General features: G+C 43.7%; 1 protein-coding gene across 9 annotated transcripts in view; it reads left to right on the top strand.

Annotated features, from left to right (window-relative positions):
- kiaa1109 (KIAA1109 ortholog) overlaps positions 1-20,848 on the top strand; it is a 449,716-nt gene that overhangs the window by 416,313 nt on the left and 12,555 nt on the right. For 7 of the 9 annotated variants that reach the window (XM_078211413.1, XM_078211375.1, XM_078211383.1 and 4 more), the window contains 6 exons: positions 1,833-2,084; positions 3,871-4,024; positions 9,278-9,435; positions 12,731-12,923; positions 13,441-13,658; positions 13,764-14,015. In XM_078211413.1, coding sequence (XP_078067539.1) covers positions 1,833-2,084; positions 3,871-4,024; positions 9,278-9,435; positions 12,731-12,923; positions 13,441-13,658; positions 13,764-14,015 — 1,227 coding nt within the window. Of the gene's footprint in view, positions 1-1,832; positions 2,085-3,870; positions 4,025-9,277; positions 9,436-12,730; positions 12,924-13,270; positions 13,338-13,440; positions 13,659-13,763; positions 14,016-20,848 lie in introns of all 9 variants that reach the window. The other 2 variants (XR_013497649.1, XR_013497648.1) reach the window with 1 other exon arrangement.

Raw genomic sequence — 20,848 nt, 5'->3', positions numbered from 1 at the left:
TTCCTGCTGCAAGATTATGTGTTCCTTGTGCATGCATGTATAATAACCTAAACAGTGTGAAAATCACAGGGGGCCACAAGTCTTTCCCCCAAGAGGAAATCATTTTTATTTCCTTCCCTCCCCCAAACCCCGCCAACTTGTATTCCAGGCAGAAGATTCCACCCATAGATTCTGTTTGGCACTTATATTAACATTAATTTTTAGCGCAGCGGGCCAGGAGAATCACGTCTGGCCGATTCGCAGGGTTCCCTCGAGCGTTTGCTCCGTGCTTGCGTCTCCCAGAGGCGGGGTCAGCATTTAAATGTTATTCAGCATACTATTTAAATGCTATAATTGGGCCTGGGACTGAATTCTCTGGGCTCGCCAGCATCTTTCACCCTGCCAGTGTGTTTCACTCCAGCAGGGATTACACTAGCTCCCCACTTTTGGGGAACTAGTGGCCCGACCCCACTGGAGTGAAGATGGGCAATTGGGGCCCTCGAGGGGTCAGGCAGTGTGGGAGGATGGTGCTCCCTGGGCATGGGCACCTTGGCAGTGCCAGCCTGTGCCCCTGGAAGTGCTCAAGGGGCAAAATGCCAATGCTCAGGGAGCACCTTTGCACTGCCCATTGGGCAGTACCAAGGGGTGGGCCTATTGGGAGGCGGAGGATGATGGGGCAATCAGTTGCGGTGGGGGGGGGGGGGGACCCGCTGCCACTTTGCCTAGTGATTGGTCAGGAAGGAGGGAGGCCAGCGATCGGGGGCGGGCTGAGGGGGCGAGGTCAGCCTGATGGAGGGTTGGGGTGGTGTGGAGGGTGGTTAACTGTCATGGGGGGGCAATTGGGGGGGGTGCCTGTGATCGGGTCGTGGTGGTGCGGAGAGCTGATGTTGTGGGGGTCGCGGGGCTGGCCTGCAATCAAACTGACCAGCAAAGAGGGAGGCTGTCAGTGCGGGGCTATTGCGCATGCTCCAATCTCAGCACTGACAGATCGGCACATGCGCAGTGGCCCGCTCAGCGCGCTGGTTTCAGCCTCTCCAATGGGAATTGGCCCTGCCCCCTGAAATTTAATGATATTCCTGCTGGTGACCTCTGCAGTGCACAAAGAGATTCTTGTCTGAACCCCCGCTGAAAAAAAGTGTGAATTACTCCAGTTTTCAAGCGAATAAGACACTTCGAATTTTTTGGGGAGAATTTCTCCCAACATCTGCAGAAACTTAGGACTGTACCTTACATTCCAAAAAGTGATGAACTGGTATTGTCAGTCTAAAATGCAAATAATTTGGCACATGAATCCCAAATTTCCTAAAACGACTCACTTCTGGTTTTAATGGCTAATTAGGCAACCAGTCTGTTCACGGGGACAAGTGTGGTCATTTCGCCATGGCATTGCTTGAATTTTAGTGTTGTCATTATTTTGAAAATTCTAATTTCATTTTAAGTCAGTTAGTTAAATGTATACCCATAATGAGACCTTATGGTACAATAGATACAAAATATCACCTGATCATTTGTGGCACAGTTTTAAAAATAATTATACTATTGTGTTATTAACTTTCAAAAGACAATTAGATTCCGAATTAAAGAAGAAAAATTAGCAAGATTTTGCAGGGAAATGGGATTAATCGGATAACTCTTTGATAGTGACACAGGCATGATAAGATTCAATGAGTTGTAATCCTATTTGTATGCAAAAGTTGAAACTATCATAAAATTGGGAGGGCTCTCGATGCAAAATCGACATTGCACATCCTTCCATTACAGGTTAGGTGTTTGATTTTGTGAAGACTTAGTTAATTGAAGTTCATAAATTATCTAGTTTTTTAACATTGGAATTAAAAAAAAACTTTTCACAGCTTCCGGACCTGTGACTCCAGATTCCATTGAAAACCAGCAGCTTTCTCCTGAATCAACACGCAAGGCTTACTGGCGTACCTGGGAGCAATCAGCACAGTCTTCTAATTACTCACTTCTAGCTCAGACAGCAAATGTCTTCAATGATCACACAACGTCGAGCAGTACATCGCCAGCTGGCCTGATTCACAGTGTGAAATCCCCTTCATCTATTCGATCTAGAACTATTTCAGATTCATCTGTTCCAAGGAGAGGTAGATACTGAGGAGCATTATTGTTAGCAAGATAAGTAGTGATGTTAAATGCACGCATGTTGCTGTGTGCCCATATATTATACAATTGTATTGCAAAATATGGTTTACTGGTATAAATGGCAAAGGTACTGCATATATTAGTAAACGAAACATGCAAACAGAATTATTTTGTTGTATTGATTGGAAATTATGCTGCTTGGTGTGGTATGCAGCAAGTGACATTATTTTGCTTTGCCCGCAACATGGTAATTTGGAAAGTAACAATATAAATAATCAGCATGATTAAAATGCCTGTGTACAGTGCATCTTGTATTAAATTGTCAGATTGCACATTGCATTTGTCTGCAACAGTAGTTTATCATCACAGTTTCTCCGTTGGCTCAAATAAGCAATTTCTGACTTATTTGATCTCTGAAATATAGATCAACGAAGGTCCCTTTGAAAAGTAAATTTGAAAAATTCCAATTTTAATCCGTTCAATTTTTACTGTTTTTTCCCCCCAGAAGATATTTGTCTGTTGCGTGCTCCATAACTTTGACATCATGAAGGACTAGCCTTTATCACCACCAGAGCAACTAGATGTACACTAGGAGCAAGAGGAGCGTGAATAGGGGGAGAAGAGAGGCTTTGAGTATAGCCAGTATCCAGAGTTGTCAAAACTCTGAGAATAGCTCCTTGAGGACCACTTCATCTAAACCATCCTCAATACACCAAGAGTCTCTTGATCCTTGCCACCCTCCTTACTTACTTCCATCTTAAATAATTATGAATCGCCCTTGTGCAAGCCCTTAAGGCCTAACTGGTGTGCTTGTTTATGTATCCCAGCGGTGCCTCATCGATGACTACATCTTGGAAAGCTGGAAAGTTGTTGAGCTTCTATTGAGGACTTATCAGGGCAGCATTACAATTTGGATGGTAGACTACTGCATTTTGGCATAGACCAGAGCAGTCTGGCCAGCTGTCTGATGAGGCATGGACAAGGCAACGATGAGAAGAGGTAGTGGAGAAGAAAACAAACATGCAGTTGACCAAGAGAGAACAAAAGATGCCCTCTCCCACAGAGACAATGTCATGGGTGTCTTGGCACTCTTGTTCCTCTGCATGAAAATAGATTGCTTAAGTGGTGTTGCCCTAGAAGCCCCTGTCAACTGTGGCTCCTGAAACCAAGATGGCAGCCATTTGGCTTCCTTGGAAGCTGTGAGAACTGTCAGGAGTGGCGCTGTGACAGGTGAGCACCTCTACTTAATTTTTGGAGCTGACAACTCGGTCCATATTGGACAGAATGATCTCTGCAAAGCCAGAATGTAATTTGGAGATTGATGCACTACGGCATCATGTGGAAAGTCTCTGGCACCAATTTCAATGGTGTTCCTTCCATTAGTGATACCCATTAGTGCTGCCAGTTTTATGCTGTTTGTCTCTGTGGGCGAGACATCTGCTTTATCTGTCAGATTGTCCGTCGTCTTCCCCACTACCTATTCCCATAGTGGCCTTGTTCTTGCCACATGAGTCCCAATATTGCTGCCCGCCACTGCCCATAGTTACAAAGCACAGACACAAAGTGAGCATGTGTGGTAAAAATAGAAATAGCATAGGTAGCCCACTGGATAAAGATGGACTTGCTCTAATTTTATAACAGCCTACAATAGAGTAAATAATTTGATTATAATTTTAACCTATTTGTTTCCCTATTCAGCTTAAAGGAATCCACTGAACATGCTGCATGTATTCATTATCTTTTTATTTATAGTTGACATTTATGCAAATATTCTCCTGTTGTTGATAGATTCCATTACCAAAATCACTGCACCATCATTTAATAAGAATGGAAAGACAGCAAACCAACAAACCGCGCCCTGGGAGACATTAGTTGTCTTTGCAATCAACCTGAAGCAACTAAATGTTCAAATGAATATGAGTAATGTCATGGGAAATACCACGTAAGTTGCAGAGTTTTATAATATGACTACAATTCTTGTAGATATTGTAAATATGCAGAATTTTTCATTCTAAAATAATAAATTTGTGAGAATGAGTTACCTACAGTGTGTGGATAGAGCAGGACGAAACAGTATCTGAATTTTAAAAATTTACAGACTTGCTGTCTTTAGTCTATTCCTATTGTTTATAAGCTACATATTAAATTTTAGTTTACCAAATGGTCACAGTCACAGAGAATTTTCTTGAGTTTTTGTTTTCTGGCATGATCTCGGTATAAAGGTAGAGTCGCCATAGTCCCAGATGATCATAGGCTGCTTTCCCCTTCGAGAGGGGGAGCTGACTGGTGGTGATTTAACCTGAGGATCACCCACTGCAGGCCAGGGGCAACGTTGAGAAGACAGGGTCTTCAGGGATAACCTCAGCCGGTACAGGAATTGAACCCACGCTGTTGGCATTATTCTGCATCACAAGCTAGCCGTCCAGCCAACTGAGCTAACCGAACCGACCGTATATTGTATTATCAAAAGATGATCACTACAGAATATTGTACTCTTTTGTGACACATTATTGCTGGCTTATTATAAATAAGATCGCAAAATAGGTTGTGACAAAGAAGACCCTTCCATCCGTTTGATCTAATGCATCTCGATTGCCATGTTGTCAACATCCAAAATGGTGCAGTTGTTTGCCTCTTGTTGGATGGAATCTGTGATGTGACTCCAGTAGGAGCTCTTCAACTTCGGGATTCCGTCTGTGCTTGCAGCCTTATTGGTTCTTAGCTATTGAATGGTCTTTTAAATCTGATGTCAGACTGGGGTTGTGCTGAGGTGGTGGCGGATAGAAACTAGAATCAGGAGTAGGCCATTCGGCCTGCTCCGCCATTCATCTTGATCATGACTAATCGTCAAATTCAATATCCTGATCCCCCCCCCCCTTCCTCCCATATCCCTTGATCTCTTTAGCCCCAAGAGTTAGATCTAATTTCTTCTTGAAATCAGACAACGTTTTGGTCTCAACTGCATTCTGTGGTAGTGAATTCCACACATTCACCTTCCTCTGGATGAAGAAATTTCTCCTCACCTCAGTTCTAAAAGGTTATCCCTTATCCTCAAACTATGACCCCTAGTTCTGGACTCCCCCACCATTGGAAACATTCTTTCAGAATTAACTCTGTCTAGCCCTGTTTAGAATTTTATAAGTTTCTATGAGATCCCCTCTCACTCTTCTAAACTTCAGTGAATATAATCCTAACCAACTTAGGCTCTCCTTATATGACAGACTTGCCATCTCAGGAATCAGCTTGATAAACCTTCCCTACACTCCCTCTATAGCAAGGATATCCTTCCTCAGATAAGGAAACCAAAACTGCACACAATACTCCAGGTATTGGATGCGGTTGAAGGTACTCAAGTCAAAACCTGAGTTTAGGTTCAGGAGTTCTTCAAAATGCTCCTACCTTTCTGTCCTTGATGAGTGCCACTCCCTTCATACTTCTCGCTGGGGTATGTCGCTGGGTGCTAGAACCATAATGGGTCTTGAATGCATTGGAGAATTCATGCAAGTTACGGTTGTTGGTGAGTTGCTGGATTTCTGGTTACTCTTTACACCCATCATCTGTTCCTTAGGTCAGTTTATTTGTTGGACCATTGCCTTAGTTTGTTTGTAGACGTGATTTCTTTCCCTCAAATTTTGATGGTGCTTCCAGTTCAAGAAAGTAGCTCCTGGATCTCTTGGTCTTTCTCAACAAGCCAGTTTTGATATTTCCTGGTGGAGAAAGCAAGAGTGAGTATCTTTGCAGGTGCTGATTATGGTAGATTTAAGGGCAGACCAGACACTGGACATTCTGTGGTTCCTGTTCGTTGAGTGTGGCCAGGTTGCTTGTGAGGCGCTGACTGAATAGGTCTTTCTTCGGAGAGGCCTTAAGTTCTTTGACATTGATTTTCCTGCTGCTGCAGTGGTTTTTGGGCCAGGTTGATGGAGATAATAACCCAGATTGGGCAATGGTCAGTCCAGCAGTCATCAGTTCCCGTCATGGCATGGGTGTAACAAGCATCCTTGCAGTCCCTTGCTCAGATGATGACATATCCCAATGTCTGGAACAAGAGTGTTGCCATGAGGTCTTGTATTCATCTCTCTGATAAAATAGGGGCTGGAATTCTCCCAAAAACCTCTAAGTGTCGAATTTGCGTGAAAACTGGAGTAATTCACGCTGGTTTTCTCAGTGGGAGTTTAGAGAAGAATCTCCCACACTCCGAGGTCACCAGCATGAATATCAGAGGCTGAAATCAGCGCACTGAGTGGGCCAATGCGCATGCACCGATCTTTCAGGGCCCCGCACTGATGGCCTCCCGATTGCTGGCCAGCTCAATCACTGGCCAGCCCCATGATCCCCGCAACGCCAGCTCTCCGCCCCCCCAATGGCCCGATTGCTGGCCCCCCCGACCATTCCCGACCCCAGCCCTGACCTCCCCCCTCCCGGCCTGCCGCAATCTCCAGCCATCGCCCCCAACAATAACCCTCCCCACCCCCCCCCCCCCCCCACCGCAGTCCCAACCCCCACCAGCCACACGGTGCCGACCCCGGCCTCACCGATCACTGGCCTCGCCTCCCTCCTTCCCGCACCAATCCCGACTGCAGAGTGGCAGTGCGACTCCCCCGCCCCCACCAATCACCTCCATAGGCCCTGCCCCCTTGGCACTGCCCTAAGTCAGGTGGACAGCGCTAAGATGCCCCCTGGGCATTGGCACTTTGCCCCTTGGGCAGTCTTGGGGGGCACAGGCTGGCACTGCCAGGGTGCCAATGCCCAGAGGGCACCACCCACCTAACCCCCTGGGGGCCCCTGATTTGCCCCCCCCCCCCTTTCACTCCAGTGGGGTTGGGCAGCTAGCTCCCCGGAAGTGGGGAGCTAGTGTAATCCCCACTGGAGTGAAATACTCTGGCGGGGTGGGAGACGCTAGCAGGCCCGGAGACTTCAGTCCCAGGCCTGTTAATCATACTCACATATAGTCATAGAGGTTTACAGCATGGAAACAGGCCCTTCGGCCCAACTTGTTCATGCCACCCTTTTTTTTAAACCCCGAAGCTCGTCCCAATTGTCCGCATTTGGCCCATATCCCTCTATACCCATCTTACCAATGATAGACATAATATTGAAATGATCATTTAAATGGTCTGTGCATCTTCCTGCCGATTTCCGGTGCGGAGCAGACGCCGCCAGAAATCCAGTGCTGGGAGATACAAGCAGGGCATAAACGCTCGCACAAACACTGCAAATAAGCCACCGGGGGATTCTCACGCCCTGCTGCGCTAATCTTTTAGCGCAGTGGGGTGGGAGTATCGCAGTCCGGGTGTTATGATCCAGCCATGTTCTAGGCATATAGTTAGAAGGAGGACTCCACTGGTGTTAGCTTTCTATACACTTTCGTTCCCAATCACGCCTTTCCAGAAGTTTATTTCCCTCCCAACTCTGGCATTGAAATCCCCAAGGATAGTGCAACAACCCCATCGATATGTGGAAATCTCTTGAACAAGACTGCTCAAACCAGAGAAGAGGCATCCATAAAAGTGCCAACCATTTGAACATCTCCAACAGGCCCAGATGGAAGCCAAGCACAAACAGCGGAAAGAGCATACCAACATCCGAGTCCCTCCCTCTTCGTTAAGCACTCCCTGCCCCACCTGAGGCAGTGTGTGGATCCAGCATTTGACTTTTCATGTCATCTCAGGATCCACAACCCTAGAGTGGAAGAAAGTTATCCTCGGTCCTGAGGGACTGCCCAAGAAGGAGAAGAATTACCATAGAATCCCTACAGTGCAGAGGAGGCTATTTGGCATTTTGTTTCTGTACCGACTCCAAAAGAGCATCTTATCCAGGCCATCCCACCCCCTATCCCTGTAACCCCACACATTTACTCACCAATCCCTCTAAGCTACACATCTTTGGACACTAAAGGGCAATTTAGTATGGCCAATCCACCTAACCTGTACATCTTTGGACAGTGAGAGGAAACTGGAGCACCCAGAAGAAACCCATGCAGAGAACGTGCAAACTCCACAGTCATCCAAGGCTGGAATCGAGCCCAGGCCCCTGGCGCTGAGAGGCAGCAGTGCTAACCACTGTGCCAATGTGCTTCCCCACAGTTGAAGCAGTTGTTTATTGAGTCCAGCATAATGGTCTCAGACACATTTTCTGGCAACCTTTTCCACACCAGTCATGTAAATACTTCCATACATCCCTGAATATGACCTTCACAGCATGAGTGTGTGCCTCTTGTCATACTCTAGCGTACCTTATCACCTCCTGTTCTAAGATCCTCCCTCAAACTCATCTCTTTGACTTTGTCTTTACCCACCTTTCCTCATGTATATCTTCCTTTCGCTCAGCATTATTTCTTCACCTATGTGAAGTGCTATGCAGCATTATGTTTACATTTACTGGTCAGATTAGCAAGGCAAGTACATGGGGTTACAGGGATAGGGCCTGGGTGGAATTGTGTCTTAGTTTATATAGAAGTTTACTCCCATCTAGCTTTGACACTAGATTCATGGGAAGCTCTGCAGGAGAAGACTCCTGCATTTCCCTGCAGTGTGAATGTTTGTAGGCAGCCCCCAGGATGGAACAATGACTTGCAAATTCCCAATCTTCATGGATAACAATATAGATATCTGATCTTAAAACATTCCAAACATGTCTGCTGATTATGGCTTTTGAAACCTGTCCAAATCTACTTTGCTTTAAAATCAAGCACTTAGAAGTAAGTTTTTATTCCTCAATTGTGCAAAACTAACCACAGATAAATTTCAAAACATTTCAGAACTATATTTCAGTACACAACGTTTGGCCCAACAAGATGCTGTACAGCTTTAGCTTAACAACTGAGAATTTGAACTCCCTTACTTTGGCAATATAGCCTAGCATCCTACTTGTTTATTATTGCCTCATGTATTGTAGCTATATTGGAGAGAAGATTTATATACTGTACAATTATTTTTCAACAAAATAAATGGGATAAAATTGCATTATGACTTGGAATCAAATCTCTTGGTGGATTTACTTTCAGTAGTTTTCAGTTAGTGCTCTACATTTCAACATTGCTTATTGTACCTATTTTTTAATGCAATGCTTCAATTTGGTATTACACTTATCTTGAACTGTTTCAATGCAGGAGAATTGCATAAATAAATACTTCTTTCTAAGTGCAGCACATATATTTCCTAACATTTACTGTTAATATTTATTTATTCTGTTTTAGATGGACAACTAGTGGATTAAAAAGCCAGGGGCGACTATCAGTGGGTAGCAACAGAGACCGAGAAATATCAATGTCCGTTGGTCTAGGAAGATCTCAACTAGATTCCAAGGGAGGAGTCGTTGGTGGCACTATAGATGTAAACACTTTGGAGATGGTTTGTAAGTTTCACAACATAAATAACTTGCAATAATCCATGAATGTTTTTACTCTTTCTTGTATTAGTGGGCCAATCTTTGCTGTGGCAGGGCATCAAATGACATCTACTGTTGTTAGACATGCTCCTGCATCCTTCAGGCCATGGTATTTTTGCTCATCTTGAAAGTCTGAGTTGACAGTGCCATGCAAGGGAAGCAGGGCATCTTGTACCTGAGTAAACAGGGCAACCAACAAGGCTATCTCCTTCACCAGTGAGATTTAAAGATTGAGAAATAAATGTACAAAAGACTGTGAATTCAGTGTCAAATTAGGCACAGAAAAATTACACAAAAGAGTTGAAAGAACACTTGGATTGAAAGCAAAAATAGAAACAAAGGAAAAGTAAGAAAAAAGGCTAAATTTATAATTAACAGCATTTAAATCTCCTTGAAAATCTCAGCCTGAATAAATGTTACGCTACAATTGTGATTGTTACTTTTCATTGGAACAGAGGCTAATTATCATGTCATTAAAAGAATGTGTTAGATATGACTAGACCGAAATACCTGGAAGGTTTAATTCATATCTATTGGCACAAATACCGAAATTTCATGACATCCAATGGCTATCATTGGTGAGAAAGATGGCAAAATGCCATCATCACAATGCTTATAGTAGAGTGATATAACTCAAACAGCAGCTTTTGGTTATATGCATTTAACTGCACATTTTCCCTTGTCCGAATTATCTGCACAATGTACGCAAAATATCAGCAAGTGCCCTTCATCCCACTGTTATTTTGACAGCAAATTTTGGTCCATTTAATTAACTCTTCTCATCCACCAACCATAAACTCCCCACCCCTCCAATCTCCAAATAATAATATTTTATTTCTCTGGTAACCCGTTTACTGCTGATCATAGAACATAGAACATAGAAAGCCACAGCACAAACAGGCCCTTCGGCCCACAAGTTGCGCCGATCACATCCCCACCTCTAGGCCTATCTATAGCCCTCAATCCCATTAAATCCCATGTACTCATCCAGAAGTCTCTTAAAAGACCCCAACGAGTTTGCCTCCACCACCACCGACGTCAGCCGATTCCACTCACCCACCACCCTCTGAGTGAAAAACTTACCCCTGACATCTCCTCTGTACCTACCCCCCAGCACCTTAAACCTGTGTCCTCTCGTAGCAACCGTTTCAGCCCTTGGAAATAGCCTCTGAGAGTCTACCCTATCCAGACCTCTCAACATCTTGTAAACCTCTATCAGGTCACCTCTCATCCTTCGTCTCTCCAGGGAGAAGAGACCAAGCTCCCTCAACCTATCCTCATAAGGCATGCCCCCCAATCCAGGCAACATCCTTGTAAATCTCCTCTGCACCCTTTCAATGGCTTCAACATCTTTCCTGTAATGAGGTGACCAGAACTGCGCGCAGTACTCCAAGTGGGGTCTAACCAGGGTCCTATAAAGCTGCAGCATTATCTCCCGACTCCTAAACTCAATCCCTCGATTAATGAAGGCCAGTACGCCGTACGCCTTCTTGACCGCATCCTCCACCTGCGAGGCCGATTTAAGAGTCCTATGGACCCGGACCCCAAGGTCCTTCTGATCCTCTACACTGCTAAGAATGGTACCCTTCATATTATACTGCTGCTTCATCCCATTGGATCTGCCAAAATGGATCACCACACACTTATCCGGGTTGAAGTCCATCTGCCACTTCTCCGCCCAGTCTTGCATTCTATCTATGTCTCGCTGCAACTTCTGACATCCCTCCAAACTATCCACAACACCACCTACCTTGGTGTCGTCAGCAAACTTACCAACCCATCCCTCCACTTCCTCATCCAGGTCATTTATGAAAATGACAAACAGCAAGGGTCCCAGAACAGATCCCTGGGGCACTCCACTGGTCACTGACCTCCATGCAGAGAAAGACCCCTCCACAGCCACTCTCTGCCTTCTGCAGGCAAGCCAGTTCTGGATCCACAGGGCAACAGCCCCTTGGATCCCATGCCCTCTCACTTTCTCAAGAAGTCTTGCATGGGGGACCTTATCGAACGCCTTGCAAAGAGCTCATTCAAAGAGCTCATTCAAAGAGCTTGGACTCGAACTGTTAATGTGGAATTATTGTGTTGATTAAAGATGTGTCATTGATAATTGCCACTTGGTCTTAATTTTCCTGTTTAATATCTGCTGCAGTGATATTACAGAGTGCCATGACAGACACAATAGGCTGGCTTTAATGTTTAATGCACCCCATCACTGTGTGAAACATGGCAGCTGGGCCTACTTAAATTATTGGCATTGGCATTCACACACAAGTAGAACATAGTAACATGATTGTGTTGAGTTCTTAACACCCCTCTGCCTGCTTTCGTTTACACATCAGTGTTACTAAATATGGACTGAAGATCAGCCATAAACCTATTTACATTTTTATATATAGTTAAAATTTAAATTTTAGTCATAATTTTTAATTTATTCTTTTATGGGATATGGGCTTCGCAGGCAAGGCCAGCATTTATTGCCCATCCTTAATTACCTTTGAACTTAGTAGTTTGCTGGGCAATTTCAGAGGGCAGTTTTTAGTCAACCACATTGCTGTGGGCCTGGAGTCACATGTAGGCCAAACCAGGTAAGGATGGCACATTTTCTTCCTTAAAGGAAGGAATTAGTGAATCAGATGTTTTTTTTAAAATGACAATCCATGATAGTTTTATGCTCACCATTACTGAGACTAGTTTCCAATTGCAGAATTATCATTTGAATTTAAATTCCACCAGCTGCCATGAGATGCGAACCTATGTCCCATGATTTGAACCATGCCTCAGCCTCTGGCTTCTTAATCCATGTGGCATTACCACTATACCACCACCTCCAATCTATGCACCACCGCCCCCGCCCCCCCCCCCCCCCCCCACACCCGATAAGGTCACAAAAACTTAAGCTTATTTGGTATCACTCGTAATAACTGTGCACATGCACAATATAGAAAGTTGAAGGTCATAAAGCAAAAAATAGAGGGAAAATTATGGGAGAAGGTTTTCAGTGATTTTCAAAACTATTTGCAGGGAAATACCACAGTCATTATAAATCAATTATATTTTGTTCAGTTTTAATTTGACCTAGCAATAATTTGCTGATTTGCTTTACTCTATAACATTGAGAAAGGAAATGTAAGGAGGCAGCAACATTTAAAAAAAAATTTCTAATGCATTTATGACTTTCTACATGTCAAAATGAATTTTCAATTTTAATGGTACTGATACTTTAAAACTGATGGAAAATAACTTCAATTACTGTTTGAAGCTCACATCTCAGAACACCCAAACCAACAACCCAGTCATAAAATCCAGATCACGTTGGGTTCCACTGATGCACGAGTTGATTATATGGGATCTAGTATCCTGATGGGAATTTTCAGCAATGCAGATTTACAACTACAAGATGAATGGAAGGTCAATCTTCATAATACAGTAGACTTGAGCATGACTGAAAAAAGGTACATGAACTTCATAATTATGGACATAATTATATGTGCTGTGATTATGCATGAGAATCTTTTATCCAACTATAATTTTCCTTACAATTGCAAATGATTTGAGCTATGCTATTGTTCTATTTCACAAATAGGAAGTTCCTGCAGTAAAATACTTACTAATGTCTTTGAATATGCCATATACTCTCAGATTTTGGGCTATGAATATTTAACTGTTGACTAAATGAATAAGAATGTACAATTCTCTGGGAATGTTTGGAGCAGTTGAATTTGTACCCCTGAGTTTCTTGTAAATTCCTAAATGCGCTCTGGCATGTTTTCATGGACTGAACTTGTTTTCAAAATTTTAGACCTTATTCCACTTTGAGGAGCTCAACATTGCTTTCTGGACTTAGGCTCAGAAAGTCTGGAAATATGGTAATTGAGAAACTGCTTTGGGTTGGGAATGGGTTCATTTGGCAACGAGGAAGTATTTTTTACTACATTATTCATTTAAATTATTTGTTCTCATCCCCTCCAGTGAAGTTTTTGTTCATGGAGATCTACAATGGGACATCTTCCAGGTGATGATCTCGCGGTCAACCACACCAGACCTAATTAAAATTGGAATGAAACTGCAGGAATTTTTCACTCAGCAATTTGATACCAGCAAACGAGCCCTATCTACATGGGGACCTGTCCAGTACCTGCCTCCAAAAACACCAGTAATAAATGTGGAGAGAAGTTCCAGTGAACATTGTGAGAATTACCAACCTAATTTTCTTGAAGGAAATTTATAAACTTAGAAAAATTGAGACATTTTTAGGTTGCATCTGTGCTAAATGTTTTGTTTCTTGTTGGCAGTGCTTGATGCAGCACATCATCGCCATTGGCCAGAAGTGCTCAAAGTGATTGCTGGATGCCAGATCTCCCTTTTTCAAATGCCTTTGCCTGAAGATGCAGTACAACTGGGTGGATCTATGAGCTTGCATGGAAATCATATGACACTGGCATGTTTTCATGGACCAAACTTCCGTTCGAAGTCTTGGGCGTTATTCCACCTTGAGGAGCCCAACATTGCTTTCTGGACTGAGGCTCAGAAAATTTGGGAAGATGGTAAGTGAGAAACAGCTTTGGGTTGGGAATGGGCTCATTTTACAGTAAGGAAGTAATATTCCAATCCTATGTGCGCATTTAAACCTGCAATTATATTGGCATTTTCATGTTAAAGCAAAATAGATTTAGTTGTTGTCTGCACAGAGTGGTGCTTGAGTGCAGAGAGTATGAAGCTGGGATTTGGTGAGTGAGGGAGTTTGGTAAAAAAGGAAAACTATAAATTAATTAAGAAAAATAAATTTTATTAACACAACAAAGGTGGCTGGACACGCGATTCATCACTAACACATATGTTATAGAGTCAGCCCAACTTGTCCATGCCACCCTTTTTTTTAAAAAACCCCTAAACTAATCCCAATTACCCGCATTTGGCCCATGTCCCTCTATACCCATCGTACCCATGTAACTATCTAAATGCTTTTTAAAAGATAAAATTGTACCCGCCTCTACTACTACCTCTGGCAGCTTGTTCCAGACACTCACCACCCTCTGTGTGGAAAAAAATTGCCCCTCTGGACACTTTTGAATCACTCCCCTCTCTCCTTAAACCTATACTCTCTAGTTTTAGACTCCCCTACCTTTGAGAAAAGATATTGACTATCTACCTTGTCTATGCCCCTCATTATTTTATAAACCTTTATAAGGTCACCCCTCAGCCTCCTACGCTCCAGAGAAAAAAGTCCCTGTCTATTCAGCCTCTCCTTATAACTCACTCCATCAAGTCCTGGTAGCATCCTAGTAAGTCCTTTCTGCACTCTTTCTAGTTTAATAATATCCTTTCTATAATAGGGTGACCAGAATTGCGCACAGTATTCCAAATGTGGTCTTACCAATGTCTTGTACAACTTCAACAAGACGTCCCAACTCCTGTATTCAATGTTCTGACCGATGAAACCAAGCATGCCAAATGCCTTCTTCACCACTCTGTCCACCTGTGACTCCACTTTCAAGGAGCTATGAACATGTACCCCTAGATCTCTTTGTTCTGTAACTCTCGCCAACGCCCTACCATTAACTAAGTCCTGCTCTGGTTCAATCTACCAAAATGCATCACCTCGCATTTGTCTAAATTAAACTCCATCTGTCATTCGTCAGCCCACTGGCCCAATTGATCAAGATCCTGTTGCAATTGGAGATAACTGTCTTCACTGTCCACTATGCCACCAATCTTGGTGTCATCTGCAAACTTACTAACCATGCCTCCTATATTCTCATCCAAATCATTAATATAAATGACAAATAACAGTGGGCCCAGCACTGATCCCTGAGGCGCACCCGCTGGTTACAGGCCTCCAGTTTGAAAAACAACTCTCTACAACCACCCTCTGGCTTCTGTCAAGAAGCCAATTTTGTATCCATTTAGATACCTCACCCTGGATCCCGTGAGATTTAACTTTATGCAACAACCTACCATGTGGTATCTTGTCAAAGGCCTTGCTAAAGTCCATGTAGACAACATCAACTGCACTTCCCTCATCTACCTTTTTGGTTACCCCTTCAAAAAACTCAAATTTGTGAGACATGATTTTCCACTCTCAAAAACCATGCTGACTATCCCTAATCAGTCCTTGCATCTCTAAATGCCTGTAGATCCTGTCTCTCAAAATACCTTCCAACAATTTACCCACCACAGATGTGAGGCTCACTGGTCTGTAGTTCCCAGGCTTTTCCCTGCAGCCCTTTTTAAACAAAGGCACAACATTTGCCACTCTCCAATCTTCAGGCACCTCGCCCGCAGCTCACCCTTGTCTGCAGCTTGAGGAGCTTCTGCTCAGAATTAATGGGCTGAAAGCCAAGCTGCAAACATTGTGATGCCATGATGTGGAGATGCCAGCGTTGGACTGAGGTAAACACAGTAAGAAGTCTAACAACACCAGGTTAAAGTCCAACAGGTTTATTTGGTAGCAAAACCCACTAGCTTTTGGAACAGGCTGTTCCTTCTCGATATGCGTGATCTTCTTGCAGATCCTCTCCACTTGGAGCCGGCAGTTTGTGGTGTCGATGGTAGTCATGCTGTGGAGGTGCTGGCGTTGGACTGGGGTAAACACAGTAAGAAGTCTAACAACACCAGGTTAAAGTCCAACAGGTTTATTTGGTAGCAAAAGCCACTAGCTTTCGGAACAGGCTGTTCCAAAAGCTAGTGGCTTTTGCTACCAAATAAACCTGTTGGACTTTAACCTGGTGTTGTTAGACTTCTTACATTGTTACGCATCAAGGAGGGGGGGAAGTTATCTGGACACTTTGTTCCAGAAGGCAGTCACACCCATTAGGTTAGTATATGATTTGATCAGTGGTCAGGGACAGGAGCAGGTAAGAAGATGGGAGTGAAGGAACCTTAGCCCTTGCAATTAAACAAGTTTGAGGTTCTTGCAGGCAAGAACAAGGGTTGTAGTGTGGATGAGCAGACTGACCCTGGTACCAAAGTAAAAAAAAAACATTCAATTTGGGGGAATTGAAAGGAATGGAGTGGTAATAGGGGACAGTAGAGTTAGGGGATAGACACTGGGCGGAATTTTCCCAAAATATTTTTACATGTCATAACTGTGAGAAAAGTGGGATGAACCTCGTTGGTCTTTCATGTGCTCCGTATCGCAATCTTTCGACACTCAGTAGTGAACTGTGCGCTGGTACTGAGGGGTCGGGGCTGGTGAGCCAGCTTCAGAAAGCTCAGGCTTGTTTAGCAAGGGCACCCCCTCCCATCCCCCACAGACATCAGGACCTGCACCCTACCTCTCATGTCGGCGGCATGTTTCCTCTCCTCCCCACCCCCCCCCCCCCCCCCCCCCGGGTCGCCTGCATTGGGGCATCAGGGCCCTCCCAGTGGGTACCTCTGTCGAACCCCTGACACAGCCCCCCATCATGACCTCTGACATGCCGCCCTCCTATGCTGAGCCACTCCACAATCTACCCTGCAGAACCCCACTCGTCCCATCCCTTGGCACTGCTCCTGACAAACTGGCAGTGTCCACTGGGTACCTGGTGGCCACTGCTGAAATGCCAGATGAGCACCGCCAGAGTGTCCAGTGGGATCTACCTGATGAACACTGCCGTGCCTTGCCCTCAAACACCCGTGAGGGCTTCAATAGCACCCAAGCCCCCCAGCGTGACCATTGTGCCAGGTCTGCGCTAGCAGAGACCACTAGTGATTCTTGCCATTATGGCGCCTCGCCCAAAGACTGGAAGATTCCAAGTGCTGAGATTTGAATGGGCTATGCAAAAAGCGGTTTGTGCCATTCGAAAAGGACCAGGAAGATTGCAAACCATTTCGCGCCGGACGCAAATTGGATTTTTAGCTTCCTAGCTTGCCGCGCTGATTGGCAGGCATGGCTAGGTGGTAAAATCTCACCCACTATTTTCTGCAGCCAAGAGCGAAAATGCAGAGGACTGTGTTGTCTGCCAGGGTTAGGGATAAATGCTCAGGGCTGGAGAGGAACCTGCAGTGGGAGATGGTGAATCCAGTTGTCATGATCCATGTAGGTACCAATGACACAGGTAAGCTAGGAAAGAGATTCTGCATCAGGAGTATGAGATGCTAGGCACTAAATTAAAAAGCCAAGCCTGAAAGGTAATAATCTCGGGATTAGTATCTGAGCCAATTGTGAATTGCATAGGATAAATAAGATTAGAAAGATAAATATTTGTCTCAGATTGGTGTGGAATAAATCAGTTCCAGTTCATGGAGCACCGGCATCAGTACTGGGGAAGGTGAGAGCTGTACCATTGGGATGGACTTCACTTGAATTATGCTGGCTCCTGTGATCTAGCAAGTCATAAAACTAGGGAAGTAGAGAGGGCTTTAACTTAAACAGTTGGGGGGAAGGAATCTTGTAGGGGAAGACTGAATAAATAAAAGGGAAATGGAAAGGCAATAAATCAAGGTAGCAATAAAGGTAATGATAATCAGGGTGTGACAGAAAGGGACTGTGATCGGCTCTCTTTGAAGGCACAGAGTTTACAAAAACTGAATTGAATTAAAGGCTCTGTATTTGCTTGCAACATTTGCAATAAGACAGGTGAATTATCAGCTCAAATAGAAATTCATATGTATTATTTATTAGCTGTTACAGAGATACAGACAGTGGCTACAAGAAAACCAAAACTGGGACCTGAATGTCAAAAGGTATGTGACATTCAGGAAGTACAGGAAGCTGGGAAAAGGTGGTGTGGTGGGATAGCTCTGTTGATTACATAAGGCATTAGTACTGTAATGAGAGAGGACCTTAGTTCTAAAGATCAAGACGTGGAATCAGATGGGTGGGGCTAAGAAACAGAAAGGAGCAGAAAACATTGATGGGAATTGTTCATAGGCCACAAAACAGTGGTAATGTAAATCACCCTGTAAGTCAGGAAATTAGAGATGTGTGTAACAAGGGTAGTAATCGCAAGGATTTCAATCTACATATAAACTGGGTTACCTAATTACTAATGTTGTGGTGGACAAATTCTTAGAAATTATGTGAGATGTTCTTTCCGAGCAGTGCATTGTGGAACCAATTAGGGAACGGGCTATTTTAGATCTAGTATTTTGTAATGAAAAAGAGCTAATTAATAATATTATATAGGAATATTTAGGAAAGAGGGGCTACAATATATTAGAATTTTACATGTTTGAAAGTGATGTAATTCAATCTGAAACTAGGGTCTTAGGTCTAAACAAAGGAAACCATTAAGGTATGAGGGACAAATCGGCTATTGTGGTTTGGGAAACAACATTGAAACGTATGGTAGACAGGCAATGGTTAACATATAAAGAAGTAATACATAGTTTAGAACAAAAAAAAATTTCTTTAATGCACAAAAACCCAGCAAAGTGACCCACCGTGGCTAACAAGAGAAGTTAAAGATTGCATTATATCAAAGGAAGTTTATAAAATAGCCAAAAAAGTAGTAAGCGTGAGAAGTGGGAGCATTTTAGAATTTAGTAAAGGAAGACCAAGAAACAGATATTTTAAAGAAAAGGAGAAAATAGAATATGACAGTAAACAGACAAAAATGTAAAAAACAATTGTAAACGTATCTATAGGTATGTAAAAAGGAAAAGACTAGCAAAGATAAATGTGGATCCATTACAGGCAGAGGCAGGAGAATTTATAATGGAAGTAAGGAAATGGCAGAGAAACTAAATAAATACTCTGGCCGAGATTTTCTGGCCTCCCCTCAGCGTTTTTCTTGGTGGAGGGAGACGGCACGCCATTCGTTGGTGGTGGGATTTTCTGGTCCCGCCGCTGTCAATGGGAATCTCCATTGAAGACACCCCATGCAACCAGGAAACCCGCAGCAAGGAGTGCTCCATCGGCAGGACCAGAGAGTTCCAATCTTTGTACTTATCTTCACGGAGGAAGATACAGAAATCATCTCAAAAATACTAGAAAACCAAGGGACTGGTGAGCATGAGGAACTAAAAAAGATTAGAATTAGTAAAAACGTAGTAGTGGAGAAATTAAGGAGATTGAAAGTTGACCATTCCCCTGGACCTGATGATCTACATCCCAGAGTGTTGAAAGAGGTGTCTGTCGATATGTGTTGGTGGTCATCTTCTATAGACTGAAATAGTTCCTGCAAATTAGAAGGTGGCAAATGTTACCCCACTATTTAAGAAAGGAGGGAGGGAGAAAACAGAAGCACAGACCTGTTAGCCTGACATTAGTAGGGAATATTCTAGAATCTATTATAATGGGTGTGGTAACAGTGGACACTTAGAAAATAATGGTAGGATTAGGCAAAGTCAACATGGATTTATGAATGGGAAATCATGTTTGACAAACCTGGTGGCAGTTTTTTGAAGATATAACTTGCATAATAGGTATGGGGAAACCTGTGAAGTAGGAATAAATGGGTCATTCTTGGGGCCCCGGCAATTCACAATCTATATCAATGATTTGGATGTGGAGACTAAATGTGATACTTCCAAATTTGGTGATCACACAAAACTAGGGGGAGAATATGAGTTGTTAGGAGGATGCAAAGAGACTTCAAGGGGATTTAGACAGACTGGGAATGGCTCTATGCCCGTGTTCACCGTGCATGCAGACAGTGACATAGGCACAAAATCCTGCTCATCACCAGCAAGATCTCTTCTTCCAATTTTCCACTCCCTTCAGCAGTGACATAACGAGGCTTCCGGAACATACATTTAATACAATTTATTGAAATGAAGTGTTATTACAGGGCTTCCCCATCAAATGTTACCCCTTTCTGAATATTCATATGTTGGGGAGATTTACGACATTTAAAAATATTTAAAAATATGAAGCAGTGGAGGAGAACCCACTGGGGTTGCAAAGCTAAGTATAGCCCCCACAAGTAGAATGTCCGAGCAGTGCCCATTGCCAACCTGGCAGTGTCGGAGTGGGCCCTTGAGTAGCTCCATTGGTGGATGGGGGGGTTACCCCATTATGTGTGGGTGGGGAGTTGCCCCAGTTCTTGTGGGGGAGGTTCTTGTATCCGTGCTGGAGGTGGGGAGAGGGTTACCCTTGTGCGTGCAGGGTGGTGGTGGGGGTGAGATTTATTTGTAGCTCACAAATCAGCGTGTCTTTTAAAAATGGTATCCTCATTTAATGGAGCCAGCGAGGCCTGCCAGTGTGATGGTGTCAGAGAGGCCAGAAGAATTTTTTTACCAAATATCTAGGGAGCTGCATGCCGTTTTTCCTGGCAGAACCAGCACTTTAGAGTAAATTTCGGAAGATTTCCACCCACTGAGTGGACAAGAACATGGCAGGTGGATTATAATGTGGAAAAATGTGAAGTTATCCACTTTGGTAATAAAAACAGAAATGCAGAGTATTTCTTAAAGGGGGAGATATAAGGAAGTGTTGATTCCAAAGGGACCTGGG

The sequence above is a fragment of the Mustelus asterias genome, chromosome 1 (genome assembly GCF_964213995.1).
Source record: "Mustelus asterias chromosome 1, sMusAst1.hap1.1, whole genome shotgun sequence".
Lineage (NCBI taxonomy): Eukaryota > Metazoa > Chordata > Chondrichthyes > Carcharhiniformes > Triakidae > Mustelus > Mustelus asterias.
This window is presented reverse-complemented; position numbering and strand designations above follow the sequence as displayed.